The sequence below is a fragment of the Typopeltis vanoorti genome, chromosome 5, assembly GCF_054136105.1.
Source record: "Typopeltis vanoorti isolate ZY-2024b chromosome 5, IOZ_Tvanoo_1.0, whole genome shotgun sequence".
Classification (NCBI taxonomy): Eukaryota; Metazoa; Arthropoda; class Arachnida; order Uropygi; family Thelyphonidae; genus Typopeltis; species Typopeltis vanoorti.
The window spans coordinates 74,638,673-74,650,710 of record NC_143553.1 but is presented as its reverse complement, the minus strand read 5'-3'; the positions used below and the strand labels follow the sequence as shown (position 1 = coordinate 74,650,710).

General features: G+C 33.5%; 1 protein-coding gene across 2 annotated transcripts in view; it reads right to left on the bottom strand.

Annotated features, from left to right (window-relative positions):
* Nucleotides 1-11,720, bottom strand: part of LOC150106541 (uncharacterized) — an 84,862-nt gene extending 73,142 nt beyond the window's left edge. The window contains exon 1 of one of the 2 annotated variants that reach the window (XM_090393188.1): nt 11,555-11,720. Coding sequence is in view for 1 of the 2 variants with exons in the window: in XM_090393187.1 (XP_090249313.1) it covers nt 10,692-10,965 (274 nt within the window). In the remaining variant the exon portion in view is untranslated. Of the gene's footprint in view, nt 1-10,691; nt 11,101-11,554 lie in introns of those variants that run through there. The other variant, XM_090393187.1, reaches the window with a different exon arrangement.
* Between the last annotated feature and the right edge of the window lie 318 nt (nt 11,721-12,038).

Genomic DNA, 12,038 nt, shown 5'->3' with positions numbered 1-12,038 from the left:
TATAGACCAGAGGATAGGGAAGGGAGAGAGAGAGAGAGAGAGAGAGAGAGACCAGATGCAAGATGGAAAGACCAGTGAAGTTGTTAAAGACAAATGCCTAATCCTTAAAGAGAAGAAGAAGAAGAAGAAGACATATATCTTATTTAATAGTTTACGGTTTATTTATAAATTCAAACTATATTTTTTGTAACTTCTAAATTAAACTCTATGTAAATTAAATAATCTATTGAAATTTTCAAATTTTGGGTTGCCACAAAAATTAGAAGACCCAGATGCTTCTAATGGGTTGCACTTTAGTCGGGTCATGTACCCATAGCATCAACATTTGGAAACAGAGACTGCTGATGGAAAGACAGTTTCCAAGTTGCAAACTCGAAATTGCCGGTTTGCAACGTCAAAGCTTGCATATGCATTGTATTGCAGGAACAAGCATAAAAATATGGCTTAAAATAAAAACAAAATAATATGTGGAAAGTGCGGAGGTCATCATTATCTTATGTCTCACATATTAAATAGATGCTCGTTAAACTGGAAATGATGGAGTTGAAAAAAAAACAGATTACTGCGTTGGATAGGAGACTGTAAGTCTGAAAGGCATCCGGCCGGCCTGGTTGGCCGAGTAGTTAGCGTATCCACTTTCTAATCAACAGGCTTCGGGTTCGAATCCCTCCATGAGCATGGATGTTTGTGAATGTCCTTAGGTGAGAGAAGGATTTTATCCCCCGGTGTAAGACCACCATCCCGCTTATTGGAAGTCTGAAATGGCTTGAAAAAGTTCCATGCTTGGTCTCTAGAGCATCGTTTCCGGATCTCATAAAAAATATAAAAAATAAACAAAATATATAAAATCAATAAAAAAAAGAAAAATCCTTAACGCATCTATGGTACGAATGTATCATAGGTTTACAGAAGCCTTTCGTAGGTAAGAGCCACATAAAAAAAAATAATAAAAGAACTGGCGAGTTGTGTCTAGGAGAGCAATATTCCGAATGAGGAAAATGATAAGTGGTGTGCTCCAAGGAATATGTTTTGGGACCATTGCTATTTAACCTGTATGTCGACAATACTGGGAGAATTTTAAATGGGTATATCCAGTAGTTTGCATATGAGAACTAGAGCCGATGCGATTTTAAAGGAGGACTTGGATAGACTGTGCAATTGGGCAAATGGCTGAAGCTACCAGCTCATGTTGCAAAGGGTAAGCTTTTAAAACTGAAAGCAAAGATCGGAAGTAGAGTATATAATTGGTGGGGATAGTAGGCAAAGCAGATTAAATATCTATGATAAGGACGGACAACTCTGGATAAAGACAAAATTTCCAGAACACATTTTCCAAATTGCAGGACTGGTTGGCCGAGTGGTTAGCGCATCCGCTCTCCAGCCAAAAGGCTGCATGCTCGACTCCCACCCTGCCCATGGGTGTTTGTGATTGTCTGTGAAAATACTAGTGGTGGGTGGTAGATGGCGTTGGTGTAGTTGTGGTTCACTGTAGTTGGTCGATTGTGGGGCGGTGGAGATAGAGAGTTGTAGAGTAGATGCCAACCCTCGATGAGTCTTTGGACTCCCTGGAGGTGTCAAGTATAGTAATAAATTATGAGGATAACACAAGGGATTATGACAACGATGCACAGGACATTGACATATACAAAGAAGGTTAAAGCTACTTTGTATAAGGTCTAATCAGGCTACATATGGATACTTGTGCACATATTTGGCCACCTGGTTTTCAAAAGAATGAGGATGTATAGGGTCCAGAGTCATTTAACTAAGGTTGATCCCAGTCCCTGAAATATTGCGTATGAAGAAAGATTGAGAGAACACAAAGTGCAGGGTCTTGTAGATAGGAAGGAGAAGAGGAGAGGAATATGATTGAGACATAAACTTATAAGGGATTGTTACTGGATTGATGTGGAAGGAACTGTTCAGAGAATGGAAGAGAAAGAAGTAGAAGTTGTATGAAAGGTTTGAACAGGGGGCGGGAGAATGAAGAACATTTTTTTTACAAGTATAATGGTTGTCAAGTAACTACTCAACAACCATTTCCTGAGAGTGTAATGAGAACAGCTTGTAATTTATAATTAATAATATCATTACTATTAATAAAATAATTAGTAATAATGATATGATATATAGAAGAAGATTTACTGATGAATTTTGATGTTTTTCTATATATTTAAATGCATCTTGTAATTCGTAAATAGCTGGGTTTTAATAAACAACAGTAGTCCACATTATTAATTATAATCATGAATTACAATATTAAAACACGTTTTGGCAAAAAAAAATCTCTAAATATTTGAAATCGAAGTGAGTAATGCTGGAAAGATCCAAATACATTTATATCGCATATTGCAGCGGAATTTTTAAAGGTATGCTGTAGGTCACCTTCACCTACATATTTTGGTATTTCCACGGAACACTAAGATTCCAAATGACGTGAATTCAGTTCCGATAAGATTTCGTTTCCCGGTTGTTATTGCATTATGGGTCGAAATTAGCCCGATGATGACTGATAAACAGAGTAAATATAGTGTTTATTTATATCACAAAATAAACAATCATAAATCAATCATAAAGTAATTAAATATCGAATGACGAACGAATGATAAAGCAAATATAATATAGATAACAGCACGTCTTATAATTTAGTAAAGTAAATTGTCGAATTTTATAATGGAGTCGCTTTTTAGGTATTATTTAACATAATAGCTTGAGCTCGCTATGAGTGAAGTGAAGGCTTGAAGGATGGAGACTGGCAGTCAGCGTGTCTTCAAACACGTAAGACTAAAGGTGCTCAGCCTTCGGGAAATAAAATGTGTTAATGGATTATTTATTTATTTCACTTATATATATATATATATATATATATATATATATATATATATATATATATATATATATATATATATATATATATATATATATATATATATATATATATATATATATATATATATATATATATATATATTAACAGTAGGAGGGGGCGAGGGGGAACCTTGTGGCAACATTTTTTAGGATAATACTAGACTAAAAAAAATTAATTCGCCGAATAGAACACCTTCCTTTTTTTTTTTTTTTTTTTTAAACCGGTTTCTGAGTTCGTCGATTTGTGTCATGGGTAACGGGGGTGGGGGGGGGGACTCCCTGAAACATGGTTTCAGCCATCACGCATCTCACAAGATTCGACCGTGGAACTCACTATTTCAGATAACAATACGAATTAGGAATTAGGATTCGGTTTGGAATTTGTGAGATAACAGCATTTTTATGCTATATTCTCTCCCATCCCTGAATTGTCAATAGCCATAGGCTCAGTTTGGAGATTGCCTGCCTACAGATTTTAAAAGTTACTAAAAGATATGAGTTCCCAGAGTTCTGCTTACGCCCTTTGTAGAATAAACAGGCGTTGAAATATTTGTTTCTTCTCCTTCTTCTTCTTATTATTATTATCTGATTACATCAGATACCCACGCTACTCAACAACCTACCAAGAAATTTAAACCACATAGATAACTACAGAACAATAAAACACGAACTCTGGGAAAAAATACCAACAAAGTTAATATACCATTAACACTAATATACACATCACAAGTCACCAGCATCCAATGCCTACATCCCACCCATAAACAGTAACAACAACATAAATAGCGAAGGCTAATCCCACTCTCTTCATAAAAGCTAACCCAAGCTTGAAAGTAGGTGGGATTAATCCGCCTCATAATCAAAGACTGCAGATTATGTAATAAAACAGTCGGTAAGGTGTATAACAATAATGAAGATACTGATAACATTATTCGGATAAGCTCTGCAAAGCTTCGAGGAAGAAACCACCCAAAGAAACAAGTAAATATTATAAACAATTTAATAAAAAAAATGACTCATTGTAAATTTAAATGAATCATTGTAAAACATGAATGTGAAAAAATGTAAAACACATCGTTAATATCATTATTTATGCAATTTAAATAAGATATTTTCCTAGCATGTTGTACTGAACATATGTATGTAATTTATCTGAGACATTATCGTATTATTATTATTATCCATTATTCAAAAATTCCATGCAGTCTTCATTGTTAACATTAGAAGAAGTGTTGTAAATATAGATGCAAAAAAGTATTATTATCAAATTTTAATTCAAATGTAATGTAGAAAAAAAATCAGATATGCAGCACTACGTGCTGAATTTTGTAAAAATTACAAGTTGGAATGTCACTAAAGATGATTATGGTAATTGTGTAAACATTTTAGAAATCAACACACTTACTCTAAAAACATTTCATTATTATAAAAAAAAATCTGTTTTATCTATTGTAAATATAGCATTGTAAATACATTAGTGAAATTGCAAGAAATGCAGCATCCTTATTATGATTTATATATGTTTATATATTTGTACTTAATCTTAATCTGAATTATATATTTGTAAATACTCTGTGTTATTATTAATAGAAACCTGTCGTTAAATTTCTGACGCATTCTATAATAATATTGCAGTCTTATTTCTGAGTTTTTATTTAACTCTATTCTATCATAGCTTATTCCACCACAGAAGAAAAGTTAAAGGCGCAAAAATTACTGTTTATATAGACAAGAGACATAAGTATCCTTAAAAAATAAATAAAAATAAAACAACACAGGTTGTACAACCTATTCAAATCAAATATTTAGAAGTTTTAAAATAGGTTTCCACATCAACAAGGAATGTTAATTATATCGAAAAAAGGGGAAAATGCATTAATTACAATAAATGCGATGAATATAATGCCGACCTGGCTGGCCGAGTGGTCAGCATATCTGCTCTCCAACCAAAAAGGCTGCGGGTTCGAATTCCGCCGTGGGCATGTATGTTTGTGATTGTCTGTGGAAAAATTAGTGGTGGTGGTCGGCGGTAGATGGCGCTGGTGGATTGAGTGGACAGAGCTGTAGAGCAGGTGCCCTCCCTCGATGAGTATTTGGACTCCCTGGAGATATCTAATAATAATAATATAAAGAAGAGCAAATCACTCCGGAATACGACAGCAGCAACATTCTAGACTCTATAACATCGTGGAAGCAGAAGACTAACTGAGAGAAGGGACCATCTATCCTCCAATTAATATCAAAAGTACTGGGAAACGTTGGCTTATCTGAAAGATGACACTAAATTATAAAATTGCACGAAGTTTCCACAACAAAGGATGATGCAACTAGTTATGAAATGCCAAACTTTCAATAACACAAAAATGACAAACAAAACAAGTCGGTAAAATTATAATCTGTAGTAAACAAAAATTTATTAATAAAGTAATTATATGATATTATAAAACAAGAAATACAAGATTCTGAATATTCATTATTTTAACATTAAACAAGTATAATGGTTGTCAAGTTACTACTCAACAACCATTTCCTGAGAGTGTAATGAGAACAGCTTGTAATTTATAATTAATAATATCATTATTATTAATAAAATAATTAGTAATAATGATATGATATATAGAAGAAGATTTACTGATGAATTTTGATGTTTTTCTATATATATAAATGCATCTTGTAATTCGTAAATAGCTGGGTTTTAATAAACAACAGTAGTCCACATTATTAATTATAATCATGAATTACAATATTAAAACGCGTTTTTAATATTAAAACACAATATTAAAACACGTTTTTAATATTAAAACACAATATTAAAACACGTAAATTTGTTATGGAAATGACTTCTATTGGAATTTATTGATCAAGTATTTTTTTAGAACAACTATGTTATACCAACTAGTTTCACCAACTGAGGCTGTTGGCATCTTCAGGGTACATAACTAATATAAGGCACTTAAAGCTAAAAACTGTTACAGACTATAAATCAACCGATTCCAATTATATTTGACAAAACAGAACGGGTACAATCAGGGCCGCCGAGAGATATTTTCGGGCCTGTGACAAGTCGATGGTCCAGGTCCCACTTAAAAAAAATTTGCATCACTTTTGTTTAATAAAAAAAAGTCATAAAAAACATGAAACATTTATTTAAAAAAAAGTGTACAATAAATTCAAAATTCGATACATTACATACCATACAAAATACAAACATTAAACAAAAAGAGAATTTTAAAATTTTTATTCTTATTGAAATTTTTATTTCACTTTATGGTCAGCGAAATCTTTAATCACCTCGCCATAATCAATTTTCATTGCCAGGTCATGTTCTATTGATAGTAAAGCTAAGCCGTTTAATCTTTCCTGGAGCATTGATGATCTATCGAAGCTCTTTATTGCTGAAAGTTTACTAAAACGCTCTTTCACCTTCGGCAACTGTTACTGATATTGTGCAAAAAAATTCTGATTGAAGTACATATTTCGGGAAAAACACCGTGAAGTTGAAATTTATAAATGGTATTTAATAAACCTACTCCTGGTATAACAGCTTTAAACGTGCAGTTATAAATCTTTTTTATGTGATAGGTTTCTTCTTTCAGAGGTGATGGTAAGTCTTTCGAATATTTCTTTCTTAAATTATTGCACGAATCAGAAATTTCTTGATGATTCATTGTTTGAAAATTTAATATTGGTGAAAATAAATTCTGAATGTTTTTTAAAGATGTGAAACGAATGTGAAGTTGGGAGATAATTGTATCCAGTATAACCAAATATACAGTTCTTTTAAATGTCCTTGTGTATCATCCCCATCTGCACTTTCTTCATCTGCTAGCTTTATTCTCTTCGCTTTCGACGGTTTTTCGACATTTGGGGTTAAACCCAATTCAACTGCAACAAGTGTAGCTTCAGAGAGAACATCTTGCCACTTATTTCTAAAATGTTCATGTTCTTTCAGAAGAGACCCAACATTTGCTGTTGCAAAAACAATCGATATGGTACTAGATTGCGCAGCCGACTGCAACAACCTTGCACGAACGCCTATTGACGTCATCACCCGCTATAACTACAGCGATCCGCGCCGAATTAGTGTCTTCGGGACACCAACGGCGAGCTAAAGAGCGTAGTATCATTCTCGATATGCCATTATCCTTTATCATTGTTGTATTATTAAGAGAATTAAAACCATGCATTATAAACACAGTTATGTGACACGTCGGGTCCTTTTCGATGCCGGGCCCGTGACAAAAGCCTCAGATGTCACCCCCTCTTGGCGGCCCTGCGTACAATACATGCATAGCGCGTGTATGATTTCACTTGTTGTTATTTAGGAACGTTCTATAATTGGCACTATAATTCAGTTCTTATATGTTTAGAGATCTAATGAGGATCTTCCAGATCTCGGACAAGATTAATCCTTGGTTCCTGTTAAGGTTTTGTACCGAACGGTCAACTGTTGCGTCTTCTTTAATAATTCGGGAGTGGAAATCCTCCTCTTTGTAAGGAATGGTGCTTTTATCCCACTCTATGATATGGTTAGTTCTTGAGGAATGAAAGGATAAACCCGATTTTTCTTCTCTGTTGTTATTAACGTCTCCAATGTGCTCCCTTTGTCTAATCTCAAGGCTTCTTGAAGTCTGACCGATGTAATTAAAACCGCACGAGCAGGGTATGTTGTAAACTCCAGCATATTTGAAGAAAGGATGGCTATCTTTTGGAGATCTTAAGAGTTGTCTAATCGTTTCTGTAGGTTTAAGAGTTACTCTTATTCTATGGGATTTGAGGAGTCTTGCAACCTTATTAGAAACTGTCCCCATGTATGGAATGACGATGATAGAAATATATGTGTGTCGTCCCGTTGTCTTTGTGGGGGGTCAGAGAAAAGTATCTTGTGGACGAGTCTCCGAGGGTAGCCATTCATGGTGAGGTTGTTAGATATCAGAGATAATTCATCCTGGAGATCTTGTTGATATGTTGTAATGCGGAAAGCTCGCTATTTTAGCATGTGTACAATGCTAAGTTTCTGAGAAATGTGGTGGGAGGAGCTAAAATGCAAATAACGTCCTGTATTTGTGGGTTTTTGGTAAACTGGCAAACTAAGAGGCTGAGACGACCATTCGCTTGCTTCTTAATTAGGGTGTCCAAAAATGATAATTGGTTATCTTTTTCAAGATCTAGAGTGAATTTGATTGTATGGTGTAATGAGTTGATCTTGTTTAGAAAATCAAACAGGTCCTTTTTTTTTGTGTGTGGTTCCAAACAATGAAAATATCGTCTATGTATTTCCATTGTCAAATTTCAAATGCCATTTGCGAATGCTTGTAGTTGTTGATATCAAGAAATAAGTGACCTTAAATTACAACTTAATGTTCATGCATTCCTGAATGCTAATAATGTCAATTTCCTTTCTAATATCTTCATTTTTGATATGATTCTGCAACTGATGCCATCTGTTGAGGCCGCTTATTTTTCTAAGAACTCGCATATCTGTTTTCTCTAATCTTTGAACAAGTGCTTTATTTCTAGTTCAACTCTCAGATCCATAACGTCAGACTAGTTTGAACTACATCTTATAACTGCTAGCTTAGTGTTTTGGCTCTATTTCCAAATTTAATTTGCCATTTCGTTAGCAAATTTATTACAACAGTTATTCAGCTAGGCAGGGAATCATACAGATTTGTACTGAAATTATTTATGAATATAGATCATCGGCATAAAGCAAAAAAATAAGTTTGATATCTCCAATTTTAATATCAGGTTTAATGCCACTTTCTTTCATAATGCGATCCATATAGATGATGAATAAGAACGGGGATAATGTATTCGCATGATTTCCTATTCGATAAGAGAAATCTAGGGATCGTCAATCAATCTATCAATCCCATCAATCTATGTGCAATCTACATTGCACACAGATTGATGAACACATCTGTGTGTTCATTCGTTCCTGCTGCATGCTAAAATTAAAACAGAAGTATATATTTAAACAACCTCCTAACGTGTTGGTGAATACCAATTTCAGCAGACTGTAATTTGGCTCTTTTAAATTAAATATGAATATAAGTATTTAACTAATGTGCTAATTTCTAAATCTTGCGTCTACAGATGTATTATGAGTATCAGTTCATTCACGCTCCCATAAATAAATTAAACTCTTGCAGCCTGAATTTTAGCCTAAAACGCTTGACACGTCCCGGTGTGACGTGACACTCATTATACCATCCTACATTAGCATGCTGTGCAATGAAAATAAGATATTAATGTTAAAATTAGAGTTCGTAATTTAATAAAATATTAAAGATATTAAAATTAAGCTATTCAGCTTTTTCATTTATTACATGTCGTGCTACACTGGCAGTTTCGTATTGACCTGAAGCACCGTGTTTGCTTATTCTTTGTACATTGTTGATAGCGACTGTCACAGCCACTTTATTTTCAGTGTGTCAGTGTTTCCTTTAATAAAATAAAATAAAATAAAATAAATCTTCTAACGCATTTTATTCCCAGAAGGAGTAGACAGCACTCCTTTAAATAACTTTTCGAGAAGATCGTTTGGTAGTCAAAAAACAATCACTGACAGCTGAGCTCAAGGCTATCAATGAATCGAGACTTTCAAGGGAGAAATTATGGTGATACCGGCTACCATCTCTTGGATCGATATATACTAGTATTTGGAAGGAAGGTAACAGAACAAAGAAATAGTTGAATTACTGAATGATTATTTTGTGAAGATTTATCATCAGAATGAAGGTACAGTAGTAGTTAATGAGGCAGTTGTGGCTTATGATCTTTGAAGTAGAAAAACTAGAGGTGCTTGAGATATTAAAAAATCTCATTGTGAATTCTTCCATAGGATTAGATGAGATTTCGGCGCGTTTGCTGCTTTAATGTGCAAGGGAACTGGCTTTGACACCGACTAGTCTTTTTAAATGAAGTCTCAGCTCAGGTGTAGTTTCCAAAGGCATGGAAGAAGGGGTAGGACAGTTATTGCATAAAGATGGGATAGAAAACTACAGACCAGTTACTATCTCGGGCAGTTGCTAAAGTTTTGGAAAAGTTGATTAAAACCAGAATTCAAGATTGGGTGGAAAATAATCTGATACTTTTTAGAGGTCAGCCTGATTTTGTTAAGGGGGAGGTCATGCGTTAGCAATTTACTTTGTTTCTATAGTAATAAAGTAATGGTACAGTTGGATAAAGGTAATGTCTGTACTATTATTTTGTTGGATTTCGCAAAAGCATTTGACAGAATAATGACAGGCGAATCTGTTAAGTAAAACAGCTAAAACAAATGGGAATGGATACAGAATTGGTGATAGTGTGGGCTTTATGGCCAATTCTTTGAGTTGCGGATTAAAAATTCGAGGACGGAAAACTTATTAGTCTATATAAGTGTTGTTGAATCAAATCCAATTATTTCACTATTAAATTCATCATTTTTATTATTTTCACACGTTCGTGCATCTATTCCAGAAATCGCAACATATGGATATTTTAAATACATATCTAACGGTACAACACAACCTTTGACAAACACAGCTGCAATATTTATTCCTTTTAAGGAATTATATTAGTAGTCTACTGTGTTAGCCAAAATCCCAAAAGTAAAAGATAAAATATAAAACAAATAAATAGATATTATTTATTTAATTACATATATGCATATATAATTAAATATATTATATATGAATATAATTACGCGTCGTTACCAAAGTTCTATGCGTACCGTATCTCAGGAAATTATAAACGTGAAAATATGTAGCAGCAGCAGTATACTCTATTTATAATATTATTTTATAAGAGTTTAATTTAATAAAAATACTACTTACCATTCTTTTTAGGAATGTCTATTAATAGCAGCCTGCGACTTCTATTAGTTAAGGATAAATTACCGCGATATTGAGAAAGTTCTTCCATAATTGTGTTGTTAACAGTGACATTCACAGTGAATATATTGCCAACATTCCTCTCATCTCCTCTTCGACTTTCAATGAAGAATACCTGTAGGACTAATATCACGAAGAAACACGAGATTCGTTTGAACGGTATAGAAATATTGAATAGTCCTATGTGAACCAATACGCAGAGATTTAGCTGTATCATTGCGTATAATATTTGTTCGCCGAAATTAGTTTTAAAACCTTATAAAGCGTTATAATTCTTGATCATCTGAATAAAATATGTGTTTTGAGAAGCGTATAGATGAAATGCCTTGTGAGTGCTGTTCATCTTAACACTTCTAATCATAACTGAAAGAGCCAAATAATGCTCTCAGGTAGAGATTGCTGATAATAACAGCCGTTTCTGATTTATAAAACGGAGTGCCTTTATTCGTTATCTTTGTCCTGTGCAGTCAGGTCTTATCAGTCGGGCTGATAAGCGACATGTTTGAAAGCTAGCAACAGAGAAAAGTATAAAAAATAAACCGTTTTGATTTCTGCAATGTGAATAATAATAATAATAATAATAATAATAATAATAATAATAATAATAATAATATAGAGCGTAGGAACGATAAATCATCCAGATTTTCTTACAAAAGTATTCGTATTACTAGTTATTATTCTTTTCCCAGAGAAAAAAAGAAGAAGAAAATATTTGCTTTAAATGCTATTAGAAAACTCATGAAATTTAAAGATATAAAAATATTTTTTGAGTTAATTTTAAAAATAAAAATACCAGAAAGACATACCTGCCTAGATATTCCCCGGCAATGCTGTTACTTTTACTATGCATACCTTGAAGCTGTGATTGTGATTTTAAAATGCCTTCAATCGAATTAGATTGGTCTGGAAGTGTGATCTTTATTGAGAGTGAAGTGGATCAAACTGGAGACAAGATCTGGATGAAAACAACAACAAAATAAAAATTATGACTACCTAGTGCACTGTTATCTAATGCAAGCTGCAAAACACTTTTTATAATAAATATTTACAAAAGTTTTTAATAAACAGAAAGCTACTTAGCATGATAGGATTGTAAACATGCAATATGGTACGTAAATACTTCTGAATGCCGCAAAAGGGTTATAAAAACAAATGTAACTTGTGTAAATCAATGGCTCGCAAAGATTGTTCCAAATAAGGTCTAATCGTCGAAACCAAATTAAAACAGTTAAAATAGCAGCACAAGTGCAAGGCATTGTATATTGATTATGATAATTCTGATACGATATC